Source organism: Scyliorhinus torazame, chromosome 3 (genome assembly GCF_047496885.1).
Source record: "Scyliorhinus torazame isolate Kashiwa2021f chromosome 3, sScyTor2.1, whole genome shotgun sequence".
NCBI classification, from domain to species: domain Eukaryota; kingdom Metazoa; phylum Chordata; class Chondrichthyes; order Carcharhiniformes; family Scyliorhinidae; genus Scyliorhinus; species Scyliorhinus torazame.
Window position 1 is genome coordinate 31,105,828 of NC_092709.1, and position 19,548 is coordinate 31,125,375.

At 46.7% G+C, this 19,548-nt stretch overlaps 1 protein-coding gene across 2 annotated transcripts in view; it reads left to right on the plus strand.

The window, feature by feature from the left end:
• Positions 1–19,548, plus strand: part of LOC140408389 (serine/threonine-protein kinase 32B-like) — a 510,363-nt gene that overhangs the window by 372,780 nt on the left and 118,035 nt on the right. For both annotated transcript variants that reach the window (XM_072495512.1, XM_072495513.1), the window contains exon 5: positions 8,463–8,500. In XM_072495512.1, the coding sequence (XP_072351613.1) occupies positions 8,463–8,500 (38 nt within the window). The remainder of the gene's footprint in view (positions 1–8,462; positions 8,501–19,548) is intronic.

A 19,548-nucleotide genomic window follows, 5' to 3' on the forward strand; every position in this document is an offset into this window, starting at 1 on the left:
TCTCCTCATGCGTCCTTCTCCAATGCAAACAAGTTAATTAAGAAACCCACTTAACGGTAATTACTGCAGCAGCACAGCTAGCATCGCACGTGTCCCCACAGTGTCCACACCCCCGCCAGTGAGAAGAGGTGGCTACGCAGCATGAGGCCGAGGCCTCATCAACACAGAAGGAGATTAAAATGTTTCTGGCAGTAAATGGCAAGGCTGCTTTCTTTTCATGTCACAGCTTTGCCATTAGGTGTGGAATTCCAGGAGACAGATGTCTCCGATCATCCTTGGTGTCTCAACTGCTCCCCCCGATACTGATGGTGTCTCTGGTGCATCCCTGCTGCTCCTTCCTCTTGAGCCTCAGCAGCACTCCGACTGGTCACACAGTGACATTGCAGCCACACTTTCTGTCACTCCCAACTCCGAACCCACCCACAGACCCTCCTTGTACTACAAATGTGGAGGTCACCTATTAATTGGCACTTCCTGTAAAACTCCAGCTGGAAGCTGCGCTTCCTCCTCCAACAGGTTAATGACCCGGGAATGACCCCAAAGCCAGGTTGCCAATTGTGGTGGCAATATTAAGCCTAATATACCTACAAGTTTGTTAAAGCTGGCTGTTATAGCACAATCCCTCCGCATCTTCCTTGAGAGATACTTCATCTGCATTATTAGTGTGTTGCAGAGTTTTCACCTGTAGATGCAATTTATACTAAGCCTAAATAAAACTCTAGTCCGGCCTCAATGGGGAGTACAGTGTGCAGCTCTGGACATCACACTTTAAGAAAGTTGTGAAGGCATCAGAGAGAGTGCAGAAAAGATTCACAAGAACGGTTCCAGTCACCAGGGACTTCAGCTCTGCTGATTGATTGATAGATGATTGATTTTGTCAGAGGAAAAGTTGTTCCGATTGGTGGAAGGGCAGATGCTGATTTAAGGTGATTGGCAAATGAAGAAACAATGACGTGAGGAAAAACCTTTGCACACAACAAGCACATTTCTGAGTAAAAAGAGCTTCGGCTGAAAAGAGAGAAAGGCAGTCATCTCCACCCTCACTGCGTGGACAGGAATGGGGCAGACTGGATCGCACATCGGCTACAGCACTCATTTGATTTTCTTTACATTTTTTCATAATAGGCTGATGGTCTGCCCCACCAGGTTACCGCCCATATGGCGAAGTTGAAAATGATCCTTGACAAGGGCATTACACGGACACCATGCTTTCAATGACAGACTACTAAGCTTGCCATGTGCACCCATCAGGATTCCCATCTGGCCAGCCAAAGTTCTGTGCTTCATTGGCAATGTTGCAGATATTTGGAGTGCTTTGTTAAGAACAAATGCCACCAGTTTCCCCATCAATTGTCTTTGCCAACCGGCCTCACTCACCCCGAGGCCAATCTGATAAATTTCATGCAAATCTTCTGAACACGATGGGAAGGGATTAGGCTCGAAATTTAAAGTAGGTAGAACATTATTAATGGAAAAAAACCTCACATCTTTATTGAATTCAGCATGTCTTTTTGCCATATTAAAAATAAATTCCAGGCCTTTGCATTTCACTTAAATTTAAATAATGTTCCTTATGGATCAAAAGGCTGTAACTTATGATGTTACTAACTTTAATTTGCAAAGTAGCTGTTTGGTAATTCAATAATGCAGTTTTAATGAAGGAAACTGCAAAACTCCATGGCATATTCTAGTTATAAATGCTAATTTTGCAACGCCTTCCATTATTATGATGGTGTCAACTCAGGATGATCTCCTGACTCAATTTGAATCTTAACCGTGAATTATAAACCAATTTCAACCACCTGGATTGCAGCTAGCCCGACCTCGTTTAGGAAAATAGAAGTTTATATCATCAGTGCAAACAACTTCGGAATTATAGGACTTCCGGGTGCGGCGATGACCAGCTAAGTCGCACGTTTCGGCACCTCCCGTTTTAACGGACTTTTGGGCTCTTCTCGGGAGCCCCAACGGCAATTTTCAAAGGCTAAACCCACTGTGAGGCGACATAGAAGGGAGTCCCCCCGGATGTGAATGGACAGAAGAGATAATAGTGGCCAGATTGCGGAGGATCCTCTGGAGCAGCAGCAAAGAAAGGAAGTGAGAAGCAAGATGGCGGCGGAGGGAGGCCAGTTGGTATGGGGCCTGAACAGCAGGAGTTCCTCCGGCGATGTGTGGAGGAGCTCAAGAAGGAGGTGCTGGCGCCGATGCTGCAGGCGATTGAGGGGTTAAAGGAGGCACAGAAGACCCAAGAGATGGAGCTCCGTAGGGTGAAGGCAAAAGCTGCCGGAAATGAGGACGAGATACAGGGCTTGGTGGTGAAGACGGAGACGCACGAGGCACTGCATAAGAGGTGTATGGAGAGACTGGAAGCCCTGGAAAATAGCTCGAGGAGGAAGAACCTAAGAATCTTGGGTCTTCCCGAAGGGGCAGAGGGAGCGGACATTGGGGCGTATGTGAGCACGATGCTCCATATCTTAATGGGAGCTGAGGCCCCGACGGGCCCCCTGGAAGTGGAGGGAGCGTACCGAGTCCTCGTGAGAAGACCAAAGGCAGGAGAAATACCTCGAGCAATAGTGGTGAGGTTCCACCGCTACAAGGACAGGGAGATGGTCCTGAGATGGGCGAAAAAGACACGGAGCAGCAGGTGGGAGAACGCGGTGATCCGCGTGTGTCAGGATTGGAGTGCGGAGGTGGCGAGAAGGAGGGCGAGTTTCAATCGGGCCAAGGCGGTGCTCCACAAGAGGAAAGTGAAATTCGGAATGTTGCAGCCGGCAAGACTGTGGGTTACACACCAGGGTAAACACCACTACTTCGAGACGGCAGAGGAGGCGTGGACATTTATTGAAGAGGAGAAGTTGGACTAGATTTGAGAAAGAGTGTTTGAAATGAAGTAGCGAGGTGGTGGCACGGGACTGTGAATCAGATGGGGGAACATTTTCTTTCTCCTCGAAGGGGCGGGACACGAAGAAATGTGGGCGCCGGTGGGGAAGGGGAGGGGGAAGGAGAGAGGGAGCTGCGCCATCAGGGGCGGGGCCGAGAGGGAAGCGCGGGCTTTGTTCCCGTGCTATGGAAATTGTGGCGGGAAAAGGGGGCGCAGGAAGGAGGGGGCCTCACATAATGGGAGGCTAAGGATAAACGGGGGAAGCCGAGGTCAGCCAGAGTTTGCTGACTTCCGGAAGCAATATGGGGGGAGCAACTAAGCTAGAGAGGGATCTAGCGGGGGGGGGGGGGGGGGGGGGGGGGGGGGCCGGTTAACTGGGTTGCTGCTGCTAAGGGGAAGAGGGAGCTGTTACGGGATGGGATGGTCGGGACGGGAGGGCACCGTCCGGGGATAAGCGGGTGCGTGGGAACCGGGTGAGGAGCTGGTCTAAAAAAGGGGATGGCTGGTCAACGAGGGGGGGGGTAAAGAGCCCCCCAACCCGGTTGATCACGTGGAACGTGAGAGGGTTGAATGGGCCGATTAAGAGGGCAAGGGTACTTGCGCACCTAAAGAAGCTAAAGGCAGACGTGGTCATGCTTCAGGAGACGCACCTGAAACTGGCGGATAAGGTCAGATTAAGAAAAGGATGGGTGGGACAGGTATTCCACTCGGGCTTGGATGCGAAAAATAGAGGGGTGGCAATACTGGTAGGGAAACGGGTATTGTTTGAGGCGAAGACCATAGTGGTGGACAGTGGGGGTAGATACGTGATGGTGAGTGGCAGATTGCAAGGTGAGGTGGTGGTGCTGGTGAACGTATATGCCCCGAACTGGGATGATGCGAACTTTATGAAGCGTATGTTGGGGCGCATCCCGGACCTGGAGATGGGAAAGTTGGTAATGTGGGGGGACGTCAACACGGTGCTGGACCCAGGGCTGGACCGGTCCAGATCTAGGACCAGGAGGAGGCCGGCAGCGGCCAAGGTGCTTAAGGTCTTTATGGAGCAGATGGGAGGAGTGGATCCCTGGAGATTTACTAGACCAAGGAGTAAAGAGTTTTCCTTCTTCTCCCATGTCCACAAAGTGTACTCCCGGATAGACATCTTTGTCCTCGGAAGGGCGCTGATCCCGAAGGTGGCAGGAACGGAGTATTCGGCTATAGCCATTTCAGATCATGCCCACATTGGGTAGATCTGGAAGTTGGAGAGGAAAAGGAGCAGCGCCCACTCTGGAGATTAGATATGGGACTGTTGGCGGACGAGGGGGTATGTGTAAGGGTGAGGGGATGTATTGAAAGGTACCTAGAGATCAATGATGACGGCGAGGTCCAGATGGGAGTGGTCTGGGAGGCGCTGAAGGCGGTGGTTAGAGGGGAGCTGATCTCCATAAGGGCCCATAAGGGGAAACAAGAGGGTAAAGAAAGGGAGAGATTGTTGGGGGAGATTTTGAGGGTGGATAGGCAATATGCGGAGGCTCCAGATGAAGGGCTATACAGGGAAAGACGGAGATTGCACACGGACTTTGACTTGTTGACCACGGGTAAGGCGGAGGCACAATGGAGGAAGGCACAGGGAGTGCAGTATGAATATGGAGAGAAGGCGAGCCGGCTGCTGGCCCAACAACTTAGGAAGAGGGGGGCGGCGAGAGAGATCGGAAGGGTTAGAGACGAGGAGGGAAAGATGGAACGGGGAGCGGAGAGGGTGAGCGGGGTGTTTAAGGTATTTTACGAGAGACGATATAAGGCTCAACCCCCGGAAGGGAAAGAGGGAATGATGCGTTTCCTAGACCAGCTGGAGTTCCCGAAGGTTGAGGAACAGCAGATGACAGGACTGGGAGCGCAGATTGAGGTGGAGGAGGTGGTAAAAGGAATTGGGAACATGCAGGCAGGGAAGGCCCCGGGACCGGATGGGTTCCCGGTGGAGTTCTATAGGAAATACGTGGACCTGCTGGCCCCACTTCTGACGAGAACCTTTAATGACTCAATGCCTGATCCAATGACCCAGCCTCGGGAAGGGGGCCTCTGAAATCCACCCTTGCGATCTGCCGCCCTCTCCCCCACTTCACCAATGACCACCCTTCGCTCCACCCCCAATTCTGCCCCACTTATTGTCTCCAAGAATCCAGCATTAATCTTCTGGGTAGGCATCGGAGCATTACCAGGTGCAGCCACCACTCCTGGTGGTGGTGCTGGTAATGGAGAGCTTCTGACCTCTGATTGGCCAGCAGCTCTCTGAGGCAGGATGTCTGTCCTAGTTCCGGGACCTTAATCATGTGGGAGGCCCCATATTGGCCAATTAAGTGTCTGAGTCCACTCAAATTGTTTTCGGCCTCCAGCACAGAAGCAACATGTGCTCCCACTAGTTCCCCAATTGGTATGGAGACCGCATTGTTGGGTTTAAAATCTGCCCAGTATCTCTTTGTCTGGGCTACAATCCCCTTGATATGTCAAAACCTCTATCAAATTGTCCGTTAATATTCTAAATTAAAGTGGGTGAAATAGTTTTTGTAATCTCTCCTTTCAACTTAACTCTGGCAGTCTATTCTACTAAATCTACGCTGAACTCTTTGCAAGGCCAGTATATTATTCATAATGCACGGTGTTCAGTACTCAAATGTCCTTTAGGGAAGGAAACCTGGTCTGACCTACATGTGTCTCCAGACCCACAGCAATGTGGTTGACTCTTAAATGATTTTGGGGCCAATGATGCCCACATCCCATGAACAAATAAAAACAAACTCCAGGTAGGGGCAGCACGGTAGCACAGTGGTTAGCATGTGGCTTCACAGCGCCAGGGTCCCAGGTTCAATTCCTGGCTTGGGTCACTGTCTTTGCAGAGTCTGCATGTTCTCCCCGTGTCTGCGTGGGTTTCCTTCAGAGACTCTGGCCTCCTCCCACAGTCCAAAGGCATGTAGGTTAGGTTGATTGGCCATGTTAAATTGCCCTTAGTGCCCAAAAAAGGTTAGGAGGGTTTATTGGATTACAGGGATAGGGTGGAAGTGAGGGCTTAAGTGGGTCGGTGCAGACTCGATGGGCCAAATGGCCTCCTTCTACACTGTATGTTCCATGTTCTATGCATGGTCTCACCAAGGAGGTGCATAGCTGTGGAATTGCTTCTAACCCCTATTTCACTCCACCAGAAATAAAGGCTAGTATTCCAGTAGGCTTCCTGATTATTTTTATATTTGTTCATATTTTGATATTTGGGACCTCTGCTACCACAGACAATTGCATTATGCTGGTACCTGTTGGCAGACCGTTGAGCTCCCAACGCGAGACATAATGCCAAGAGTTAGCTCAGTTATTTAAATGAGCCCCACGTCGAAAACGAGGGTAGGAGCAGCACTCCTGGCATTAAACTAGCAGAAGAACTGCCTCAACGTACTTCAAGTCAGTCTTGGAGATTGGCAAAAATTAATTGAATATGTTCTTTTATATCATTTATATATCTTCTATCAGCTGGTAGATTTGAATAAACTCAGATAGGTTCAAATAGACAGATGCCACATGTATTGGCGAGTCCAGTCTCACAGATAAAAGAGGATGACTCACAATTCAAAACAAAGTAACGTGCATATTTAACGGAGTAATCATTTTGAAGCATCTCCTAAGTCTATCTGATACTTCATTCTTAAGCGTAAAGCTACGAACAGTCATAACTCTGCTGTTTAATATCTCCAGGGAGTTCAAGTCACAACATCTTTATTCTCTTCACAGCATATGTTCACTAAACGAGAATCTGGTGTATCTCGGTGCTCAAAAATAGCACTCAATGGAAAGGCTGTATTGTTCGACAACATATTTGAACTGACAAATATGTATGGCAAATTACATGTGTAACTAAATGGTTTTGACAGGCATTACCTGTGGGTTTTTAAAGTGCCTTTGTGGGCTGCAATGTCAAATATATTTAATATACCTTTGTTAATTTGCAAACTAAGCGCGACGAAGGGAAAACGAGCTGCATATTTTATATTATTAATATGGGTAATATGATTTAGTTTTAGATGCTCTCCAAATTGAATTCACTAAAAGCTTGGCATTAAAAAGTCTAATGATTGCCATGAAACCATTGTCGATTGTCATAAAAACCCCATCTGGTTCACCAATGTCCTTTAGGGAAGGAAATCTGCCGTCCTTACCTGGTCTGGCCTACATGTGACTCCAGACCCACAGCAACGTGGTTGACTCGTAAATTCCCTCTGAAATGACCCAGGAAACCATTCAGTTCAAGGGCAATTAAGGTTGGGCAATAAATGCTGGCCCAGCTAAGGACGCCCCTCATCCGCTGGACAAATAAAAATAAAAGTGGAACAGATCAGAGATGATTTCCCCCCTAAATTGTTTAAAGATGCATTGGTTATCCGAAACAGATTTTACAAAGAAAACTCTATTCAGGAAACTCCAGAAAGAAAAGCTGCCTGGAATTTAAATATTAAGTATACTTTCTCATCGCCACCAATGATTCAGTGTGTGGAAGTTGGGGTGGAGGGGCAGGTGAATTTGGCAGAAAAGCTGATCACCAAAACCCTGGTCATGGAGGGTCGTGTAGGTCCTTCCAGGGATGGGGGAGCTGGGGTGGGGGGTTATGGATGGGAGTGAACTCGCTTTAGATGATTTCTGTTCCACTAGTCCTCATCCCTCACGCCCTCTCACACCTCCATTCACCCCCATGGCCCCATATACTCTCCATGCCAACTCATGCTTCCCGGCCACCACACTGTGCATAATGAGGCTTGGCTGTGAACCCAGACCAGTTGGTATTAATTCAGCATTTGTTTTAACAACTGAAGTGAATTTCTGTCTTTGCTTCATCTTTATGTGGTTATAGTAAATTGTATTTTCAGTGATTTTTTTGTCAATATCTCGATGTTTATGTGGATAAGAAGTGTTTGAAGCCTCTGTTATTGAAACTCTCACTGTCTGTTGAATTGACTCTTTTACAGGATTGTTGGAACAACATATTTTTCAAAAGCGATTTGTGAACGTGTACCTTCTTTCAGCAGTTCACACTTGCCATGTTGTTATATGACTCATTAATTATAGACAGAGTGCATGCTGGGTGAATGGGCATGAAAGGGGCATGAGCTGACATATGAGTTGGGGTTGACATTATGAGGGGCAATGTGGGGCGGTTGAGGGCCATGGGACAAATGACAATGGTTCCTAACACACAAGAACAACTTGGTAAAAAGTTTTCAAATCTAACATGTTGGAGGAGATTCTTTGGCCTCCCGACGTCATGTTTCTCTGTGGCGGGAAGCGGACCGCCATTGGCCGGCAGCGACATCTCCTGACCCCGCTACTGTCAATGGGATATCCCAATCAATCCATTCCACGCCACCGGGAAACCCATGGCGGTTGTGGGTTGTTGGCGGAACCGGAAAGTCCCGGCGTGAACAGACAGACAACCACGTCCAGTACTTAGTGGTTTTATACTAATTTCATCGTAGAGCTGAGCACCTAGGCACCTATATAATGAAGCAACATAATTAAGAGGCATTGTTTCCATGAGTGACTAATAACCTCTTTCTATTATTTTTAGGGACATCAAGCCTGACAATATCCTTCTTGATGAGCATGGTAAGTTGCTAAATCCTCTCTTATCTGAGGCTAAATTTAGAGGACGCAGCAGGCCACTGAAAGATGGGTGGTGTGGTGTTGGGGGGGGTGGGGGGGGGGGCATAAGGGATGGTGGAGGTGGGAGTTGACCTACCCTGCAACCATTCCCTACATAAACCTGACACCATGTGTAATGTTAAAATCATTCCAACTTGCCCTCTGTTTTTCCACTCAGCCAATTCAACCCTCGAGTTGTGTTCATCGGCAGCTGTGTTCTATCCAAGGTACCCGGATACGGTTAATACAGACAAGGTATAACGCCAACAAACTCTCTCTCACTCAAGCCACGCTAGTCCTAATGTCATAACTATTTCGAGTTTCTTTTCAACTGACCAACCAACAGTACCTGGTTCACGGTCTACTCCTCTGATACAAACACCCAATAGCCTGGGCTATTCACACTGCCTTTCGGATTCAGTCTCTTGTAGTTCGATGATAGATCAGACCCCCAAGAGTGTCGGGTATTCTATTTTTTTCTTACTGCTACCCAGACAACTGACCTTTTGTACAGAGCTTGGCTTATTCCTAAACGCACCAGGAATTTGATAGCTGCATCCAGCAACATTTATTCTGAAATACACTTCATGCAATCAATACAACATGTCTTGTGTAGTAATACAAATAATGAACATGCATGCTTGCTCACATCAGTGGTGTGTTCTCTTTGACCTAAACACCGCAATTTTGAAAACTCTACTGCATTCAAGTCTTCTTGCAGCATTTGTCGGATTTGTCAGAACAAAATACATCACAGCTTATCACATTATATTTTTAATGGCATGTTTCACTGTTTTTATTAAAAACTCAAATGGATGCAGTTTACTTTTAAGACCAAATGTTTTGAAGTAACTTTTTTCCAAATCCTTTGTGAAACATTATCCAAAAAATAAATTGAATTGTAACATATGCGTTGCATTATACAATTAAGCTATGAGAAAAAAGAATCCTAATATAATTTCAACATGTTTTCATATGCTTTTAGAAATCTCTGGTATGGTACCTTGACTACAAAACTTTCAAAGTATTCTAATAGCAAAACCACCACAGGGCCAAAATAGTGTAAATCACAATGTTCGTACTGCAGAATTGTCAGTGTTTGCAATGAGGACATTCTTGGCTCAACACTTGTGTCTGGTGATTAATCTAAAGCATCACCAGTAAAATGTATAAATAGGGAGTTCTGACAATCTGACGCGCATCTAAACAAATCCATCTGATGTTTGTGTTCGAATTGAGCGGCTTGTTCCTCCCTCGAACAAGATGCCTTGTGATCACCAGCAGACCCTCACAGAGTTGTATCCAGTTAAGCTGGGATAATATTTTTGTAAGTTAAGGTTGTTTTTAACTCTTATGTACTTCTGGACAAAAATTGAGACAATGGCAATCTAAGTTGTAGGCAGAAAGGCTTTGAATTTTTGAAAAGAATAATGGCCTGAAGTCTCCTCTTCCCGCCATCGGCAGCGAGAATTGCGATCGGGTGGAGAATAGCGATGGACAAATTGAGATCTGTGCCCGGCGCCAATTCCAACACATGGCACCACCATGCTGCCGCCCTTATCGAGGTCTGCACCCCATGCCAGCAGGTCCAAGCAAAACCATCATTCACATGGATTTAAATCTCATTAACAGGTTGGAACTTCATGCGCCACCCCTCTGCGATGCCCTGCCCCTCTTATGTAGAAGTCATGCGGGCACGAATTGGACCACCTTCTCAGTGACAATTAGGGATGGGCAATAAATGCTGGCCCAGCCAACGACGCCCACACCCCGTGAGCGAGTAAAACAAAATGCAAAATGCACAAAAAATGTTGAGGCAACATAACCAAGAAAAGGATTCAATAGATAGGTTAAGGTAGACGGAAATATTTGGATGTTTGTTGTGTAAGATGGGAGCCAGGGCAAACATCTGTTCATCACTAATAACCCAGTCAAAGCCGAGGGAATGCTGGCAGACTGTGCTGGCAAGACATCTGAGTAATTCACGGGTCATCTCACAAGAGGAATTACTGTAAAACTGGGGTTTATGCCAATGTTGTAGTTTGTGAGCTGGAAACCTTTTTTTTAAATGGTCAGCACAAGGAGCCTGAAGCTGTTGGCAATGTAGAAAAAGCAACTTTGAAATAAACAAAGAAAATGAAATTTCTGCCCAGTCACAGGTGCACGTTTTGGTGATATTGATGTGTTGTTTAAAGTGACAGAACGGTAATTAAAAAGACGAATCAGGGTAGGGTTTCATTCTGAATTGAAGCAGACAAATGCCTGGGAATAAAATAAAACTAGTAATGTATGAGTTAGCTAAATGTCATGATTATAGAATCATAGAAACCCCATTTTGCAGGAGGAGGCCATTTGGCCCATCGAATCTGCACCATCACTCCGAAAGAGCACCAGTTAACCCTTTGGTCATTAAGGGGCAATTTAGCATGGCCAATCCACCAGGAAGTGGAAATACTTTTTGAAATAATAAATTAAAGCTCCAGTCTATGCTGGAGAATCTCTCTCGTTTGTCTGAACGGTGATAGCATTTAATAAATGGCACTGATCCAATTGTTGGAAAGATAGCAGAGGTAGCTTGTGAGGTGAGGCAAGTGAGGCACTGCCTCACCTAGAAATGTGTGCGCCAGGTAAGTAGGGATTCATAGAATTTACAGTGCAGAAGGAGTCTCCATTGAGTCTGCACCGGCCCTTGTAAAGTACACCCTACTTAGGCCCACACCTCCACCCTAACCCCATAACCCAGTAACCCCACTTAACCTTTTTGGACACTAAGGGAAATTTAGCATGGCCAATCCAACTAACCTGCACATCTTTGGACTGTGGGAGGAAACCAGAGCACCCGGAGGAAACCCACGCAGACACAGGGAGAACGTGCAGACTTCGCACAAACAGTGACCCAAGCCGAGAATCAAACCTGGGACCCTGGAGGTGTGAACCAACAATGCTAACCACTGTGCTACCGTGCCGCCCACGAGTCGACAGCAGCGCAATGCTCAGCTGAGCAGGACAGCCCCAAACAGAGGGGTTTGCGCCACACCGTTGTAATTCAATACCCTGAGAAGGGCCTTTGGTGGGTAGTGGGGCTGACTCAGGCACAGGTGTGAGGATGTGGAGTGAAAGGGAATGCAGCTGTTAAAATAGTGAGATGGATGGAAGTTTATTAAGTGAAGATGAGGAGGAACTAGTTCAAGAAAAGGAGCTGGCTTCAAAAAGTGTTTGATGGCTTTCCTCTCCTCCTGTCTGTTTATCGGAATCCCTCTCAACTCTTTTCTTTGACTTGGTTTTCTTTGGATAACGAAAGATAGCTATGGCCAAGAAAATAAAACACATTTGTACACACGTGAAATGCCCATTGCCATGGTAACACGCTGGATGGTTAGACATCTACAGCTTTGCCTCACCTGTCAGAAAGGTCAACAGCCGCTACTGAAAGATAATGTTGACATTTAAGAAGCAGTCCTCTTGAAGAAAACAGCAATACAGTTCATTAAAGCGTCTATGATCGAGTTGCAGGTTGGTGGAGTTGCGAGAGCTAAAATATTTTATGTGGAAAAGAAAATGTTGGTTGTCGTTTGAAATTCAGCAGTGGCCATATTCGTCCAAATGAACGATAATTAACTATACCCTTGAAAATATAATGCTACATTTATTATTTTGTTCACAGAAAGCACAGGACAAGTTTCAAATAGGACAAATGTTTTATATATACATTCTCTGTTGCAAAAGAAGTGATTGAGGAGCATATTTTTTATGAGTATTTGAAGAGTATTGCATCCATTCCTCAATACTCCACAAAATGAATATAAAATAATGACAATTGTATTGTATAATTGGAAAATTGACATTCCCAGAGTACTCCACATGGTAAGCCCCAAAATAGCTATAATTGACATACTGTAGGAGGATGTAGAGCAAAAACACACATTTAATTGACACAATCATTTCCATTCAAACACTATTATTCATTAGTTGCTGAAAATTGTTACTTATACTTGTGCTGCAAGTTTAAACTTGTGATGCAAAAATGAAGGTGGCTGTATTTGTGTACAAGACAGGTGTGGGCAAATAACACAATTAACACAAATTGCAGGGGGCCAGTTATCTCAGTTTGAGAGATGGTTGGCGTGTGGTTCGATTCCCCATTCTGCCTGAGCTGAATTGGAGCCCCCCCCCCCCCCCCCGTAAAATCACAATAGCTGGGTTCAGCAATTCTCGGATAGTTAAGGATACTAGCTGAAGAGGACAGTCTGGTGATGGGTCCTCCTGTAAAACATCAGGTCCAACAAGATCCTTGTCGTATTTTTATCAGTCAACGTAAATAGATATATTACAGGAGGTTATATCATACAGATACAATCCATTGAAGCATGAATTGTAAAGTGTCAGTGAAAGCAGTGACGTATCAATGAGAGCAATTAAATGACTGGAAAATTACCCAGGGCTCAAAATTGTATATTGTCCATTTACAGGTGCAGGGAGCGCAATGTGCAACAGTCCATGCCTGATGGAAGTGATGCAGGCAGCATGCAAATTTTGTGCTAATTGCTCATCCTTTCGATCATGGCGTGCATCCCAGCTAAATCCAATGCTGACTGGCAGCAGTGACGGAGTCCTCGAAGGCCACTGGTAGCACTTTCCTCACCCTGTGGGGCGGCTGCTGGCATGGTTGGAGGAGGCGGCACAGTCCTACCAGTCTGCTGTCTGTGCTCCAACTCTCTGTTGTGCAGCACGAGGCACCTATAGCCCGCAAGACCCGAGAGCAGATTTTCTGCTCAGTGGCCTTCAAAACCCACTCAGCTCTTTGCAAAGTTAAGGCACCACTTCCTTCTGATGGTGTGTATGAACTCCTCCAACAACACATCCACTGACTGCAGCAGGAAAATAAAGTCAAAGCATCTCATCTGTAAGCCCCAAACTGAGAGTGAAGATCCCTCGAACGACATGATTTTCCATTCTTTGTACATTTCATTTCCACGCCCACGCCATCGCCCATCCAAGCATGGCAATCCGTACATCCTTGCCTGACACCACCGCAAATGAGCACTACATTATTATTTATTAACTCCTGGCACCAGTGGCAGAGCGGAACTCTGTTAATTTAATACCTATGATCCCTGTGCTTGTCAAGATTAACTTGAAATAAATTAAGTTTCTTGATATCCTTGTGCTGTCCTGTACATCGTTGACGTAAGGGTTAACCAAATTTTGATTTAGTTTTGCAAGATGTCAGCTCGGAAACAATTGGGTAGAAATTACTCTGTGCATTCGTAATCAGCAGATTGTACCATTTGTACACAATTCCTTTGGTGATATTTGAATTCAATTTAAACTGGTCTGCGGCTTTGATAAAAGAGCGGACAAAGGATTTTGATACAAATGCATCCATGCATTCATTGCTAATGTCACACAGTGTGATTTCAAAACCAATGCATTCTGTTGAAAGGTGAAACTTGTACAATCCTTTTATGTAAAACTAGCAACTGATGGAATAATTTAATCCGGCATTAGAAAGAGAAAATTGTCAAGGAAAAAGTGGATTCATTTTCAAGTATTGAGCTTCAAAAATATCAATTTAATTTGCAACAATTAACCTTTTAAGTTAAATACAGCAAGCTGGCTCGGGTTACATCCTCTGTTGCCAATATTCAAACCATTGATAGAACTCTGGTGGATGAATCTCCAGCTAAATTTATCTATTAGAAGGAGAGTAATCTCATGAAGTAAAAACATTCCTTCCATCCTATGGAATTGCTGGATGATACCGAAAGAATGATTGATTTGTTATGTTGTAGGTGTAACATAAGCGGCTTCCTTGTGGTGTATTTGACAAAGGAAGGTTCAGACGTGGAGATAACTTCAACACGTTCATTAAACTATTTACACTTCTATTACTCGGGTTCAACACTACTGCTAATCCTACTATAGCTACCCAGACTGACTAACCAGTTGCTGCAATCCACGTGGTGGGTGTAATATTGAATCAACCCTGTGTCTGTACTCACTGACTGTCTCCACTGGCAAGAGGCAGATCATGTGTGTGGTGTCCTTTATATATGGGTTGGTGTAATGCCCCCCTGTGGTCGTGTCACCTCCGTGTGTATCGTGAATGTCTATTGGTCGTGTCCTATCTACCTGATCTATTGGTTGAGTGTGTGTGTGTGTGTGATGCCTTTGGTGCTCCCTCTAGTGTCTAGCTAGCCTACATGCATTTACATTGATGCACATCACCACATCCCCCCCTTTTTTATATGTTACATATTTTCTGTACACTTTGAGAAAATTAAACAAAAAACAGGTAACAGGTAGATACGTTAAGGTGTATGCAAGTCATGGGAACAGTGATTAAACAATAAGTCCAAATCATTTGTGTGAGTCCAAAAACCATCAATCATCATGGTCAAATGTCTCTCTTGTCCATCAACGTCCCTGTGCCACAGGAACCAAGAAGTGGTCAAATCACTTCGCTGTCTGATTTGGAGTCCCTTTCTTTTTCCGATGTTTGTGATGGTGCTGTCGGATGGCATCTTGTAGCTGGTAAGGTGTTGACGTTGAAGAGGTACCATCAACAGTATAATTCGAGGTCATGGATGTGCCATATGTTGAAGTTGGATAAGACTGTACATACTGGTTCTGGCCACATGCTGAGCTGGAAGGGTGATCCTGCTGAGAACCATTGAAGCTTGTCGAATTGGAAACAGAATTGCTGCTCGCATAAATACCTGGTGATGGTGTGAAACTAGAACCTTGCATCTGATAGGAATATGCCGTCTGGCCAGGCTGGCGTGCAGCAAATCCTGGGCTGTAACTAAGGCATCCAGTCTGTAGTGCAGATTGCGCTTGCGGTAGTCCTCCTTCCATGTTGATTCCATTAGTGGGCAATCCGTAGTGCTGGCCTGTTTGAGAATATGCTGCATAGCCTGCTGGCTGCTGCATGCCTGAATACTGGGTTTGTCCAGCATGAGCTGTCATTGGTTGCACTGCTGGTGTGGAAAAAAAGTGTGGATATAGCTGTGGTGAATATTGGTGTATTCCTCTTGAACTGTAGCCGCTGCTTGTTATTATTGACCCAGTATAACTGTTAAGTGATCCATCTCCTGTCGTTGTGGCATCTGCTGTCACCCTGAGCGTGCCATCACTGAGGTTGCGGCACTCCCAGTCTGGAGTAAAGTCCGGCTTACGTGAATCAGAGTCGGCGTTTGGTTGCTCCCCATCTGGAGTCTGGTCTGTCTTAACTGATTCAGTGTTGGTTTGTTGATGCTCCCCGTCTGGAGTCTTAGCAGGTTCACTGGAGTCAGCTGAGATTTCTTGAAGCTGCACGTCTGGAGTCGGAACATGTAGGAATGCGTTGACTTGTGGAGAGGTTCGAGCGAATGAGGGTGGAAGTATCATGGTGTCACCGGAGTCACCAGTGGTCTCACAGTGATCGGCGAGTTCCTCTGTACACACTAGCTGAGGTCTATCACTTTGCACATCTTGCATGGGAAGTGGGATGCTGTCGTCATTCGTCTCACATACCGTGAGTAGAGCCTCAGTAGCTACTTTTTGTTCACTTGGGTTGGGTAAATTGTCAGAGTCTTCATCTGGTGGCGCAAGCAATGTGGGTGGACTGTCATTGTCTTGCTGTTGTCCTTCATTTGGGCTTGGACTGTCATCGTCGCTTTGTTCTTCACTGTAGCATGATAGACCGTCATGGTCGTCCTGCTGTGCACTGGAGCGTGGTAGACTGTCATAGTCTTCTTGCTGTTTACTTGAGCATGGCAGACTTGCATCATCTGCCGCTAGTTGGTCAGAGGAGGTTGCTAGACCCTCTTGGTCTTGTTCCTGTAAGGACTGCGCGTCGGAGTCTTGCGTTGCTTCTATCGTGGAGGCTGTCCACGAGCTCCCTGCGGAGGCTTGTGACACTGGAGTCACGTCTTGTGTGTGCAAGGACTGCGCTCTGGAGTCTTGCGTTTCTTCTATCATGGAGTCTGCCCACGAGACTCCCTGTGGAGGCTTGTGACACTGGAGTCACTTCTTGTTCGTGCAAGGACTGCGCTCTGGAGTCTTCCGTTTCTGCAATTGTGGAGTCTGCCCACGAGCGCGCTGTCGAGGCTTGTGACACTGGAGTCACTTCTTGTTCATGCAAGGACTGCGGTGTGGAGTCTTGCATGTATTCTTTCGTAGAGTCAGGAACCCTGAGCGGTGCGTGGACCACTCTCTGTGTGGCAGCAGGCCGCTCTCTGTGGGCTTGTACCACTCTCCGTCTCTTGGTTTCAGGCCGCAGCATAATCCTGCACTCACGAGTCAAGATGTCATATCTGCTGGGCTGAAGATCCTCAAATCCGAAGAAGTCGTCGTCAGGGTCGTCAATGTGCAACACGTCTAGTTGCGGTTCGGATCTGGTACTGAGGTAGCCTCCCAAGGTGAAAGGTTCGTCTGAGTCGTTGTCGTCTAGGACCATATCATCACTGATGTGGAGATGCCGGCGTTGGACTGGGGTGAGCACAGTACGAAGTCTTACAACACCAGGTTAAAGTCCAACAGGTTTGTTTCGATGTCACTAGCTTTCAGAGCGCAGCTCCTTCCTCAGGTGAATGAAGAGGTCTGTTCCAGAAACACATATATAGACAAATTCAAAGATGCCAAACAATGCTAGGAATGCGAGCATTAGCAGGTGATTAAATCTTTACAGATCCAGAGATGGGGTAACCCCAGGTTAAAGAGGTGTGAATTGTATCAAGCCAGGACAGTTGGTAGGATTTTGCAGGCCAGATGGTGGGGGATGAATGTAATGTGACATGAATCCCAGGTCCCGGTTGAGGCCGCACTCATGTGTGCAGAACTTGGCTATAAGTTTCTGCTCGGCGATTCTGCGTTGTCGCGGGTCCTGAAGGCCGCCTTGGAGAACGCTTACCCGGAGATCAGAGGCTGAATGCCCTTGACTGCTGAAGTGTTCCCCGACTGGAAGGGAACATTCCTGCCTGGTGATTGTTGCGCGATGTCCGTTCATTCGTTGTCGCAGCGTCTGCATGGTCTCGCCAATGTACCACGCTTCGGGACATCCTTTCCTGCAGCGTATGAGGTAGACAACGTTGGCCGAGTCGCACGAGTATGTACCGCGTACCTGGTGGGTGGTGTTCTCACGTGTAATAGTGGTATCCATGTCGATGATCTGGCACGTCTTGCAGAGATTGCCATGACAGGGTTGTGTGGTGTCGTGGTCACTATTCTGAAGACTGGGTAGTTTGCTGCAAACAATGGCTCGTTTGAGGTTGCGCGGTTGTTTGAAGGCAAGTAGTGGGGGTGTGGGGATGACCTTGGCAAGATGTTCATCGTCATCAATGACGTGTTGAAGGCTGTGAAGAAGATGACGTAGTTTCTCTGCTCCGGGGAAGTACTGGACGACGAAGGGTATTCTGTCGGTTGTGTCACACGTTTGTCTTCTGAGGAGGTCGGTCCGGTTTTTCGCTGTGGCACGTTGGAACTGTCGATCGATGAGTCGAGTGCCATATCCCGTTCGTACGAGGGCATCTTTCAACGTCTGTAGATGTCTGTTACGCTCCTCCTCGTCTGAGCAGATCCCGTGTATACGGAGCGCTTGTCCATAGGGGATGGCTTCTTTAATGTGTTTAGGATGGAAGCTGGAGAAGTGGAGCATCATGAGGTTATCCGTGGGTTTGCGGTAAAGCGAAGTGCTGAGGTGATATCATCACTGTTTGCGTAGGAGCTGGCATTGGGCTAGCGAGGTCCAGAGAAAATGTAAAGGTCGGTTTCGAAGTATTCAAGGTCGGAATCATCAGTTTGGGCGTAGGTAACTGGTTGTTGCAGGGTTCATCGGAGGTTATTTTCATTTCCTGGTTCAATTTGAGGCATTGTGTTGTCATTCTAGATGAAAGAAGGTTGTTTTACGGCTTTAAAACATTTTTTCTTTGATTGAGGACGTTTCCCCTTTAAATGGGGGTGGTCCAGGGCCTCTGACGTAATGACGCATGTGACATCATACGTAGGAAGCGTTTGCGCATACGCTGTTTCTGTACCGATGGCCGTTTTCGTGATTGCGCATGCGCGGCGTCTTGCGCATGCGCAAACGGACATTCCCGTTCTGTGTGCTTCTCGCGCAACTGCTCAAGTGCAGTCCCTTCAGAAAGATGGCCACCAATCAAAACTGTTCTCTGCTCCGGGATCTCGGCCTCGTGGTGAGTACTGGCGCTTCTCTTACCTTTTCTTGCTGGTTAGAGTGTGTTTTCCTCACAGTATTTGCTGAATTTGTCCAGGACTGCCTGGAAGTCGCTTCTGTTTTGCCCCTTGGAGAACTTGAATTTTTAAAAGATTTCTTCTGCTCTGGCACTGGCGATGGTGAGGAGAAGCTCTGTCTTTTCAGCATCGGCCAGGTCTTCTAGTTCGGCTACCACCAGGAAGATTTCAAACATTTGCCGGAATACCCGCCAGTTTTTGCGGAGATCGCCATGGCACTGGAGCTGCTGCGGTACCCGGATCTCGAACATCTTGCCTGGGTATCGTTGCTGGTTGTCACTGTACGCTGAGGTATGGCTATATGGATTGAAACAGTTCAGTCCTGGTACCATGATTTATTATGTTGTAGGTGTAACATAAGCGGCTTCCTTGTGGTGCACTTGACAAAGGAAGGTTCAGACGTGGAGATAACTTCAACACGTTTATTAAACTATTTACACTTCTATTACTCGGGTTCGACACTACTGCTAATCCTACTATAGCTACCCAGACTGACTAACCAGTTGCTGCAATCCACGTGGTGGGAGTGATATTGAATCAACCCTGTGTCTCTACTCACTGACTGTCTACACTGGCAAGAGGCAGATCATGTGTGTGGTGTCCTTTATATATGGGTTGGTGTAATGCCCCCCTGTGGTCGTGTCACCTCCGTGTGTATCGTGAATGTCCATTGGTCGTCTCCTATCTACCCGATCTGTTGGTTGAGTGTGTGTGTGTAATGTCTTTGGTGCTCCTTCTAAGTGTCTAGCTAGCCTACATGCATTTCCATTGATGCACAT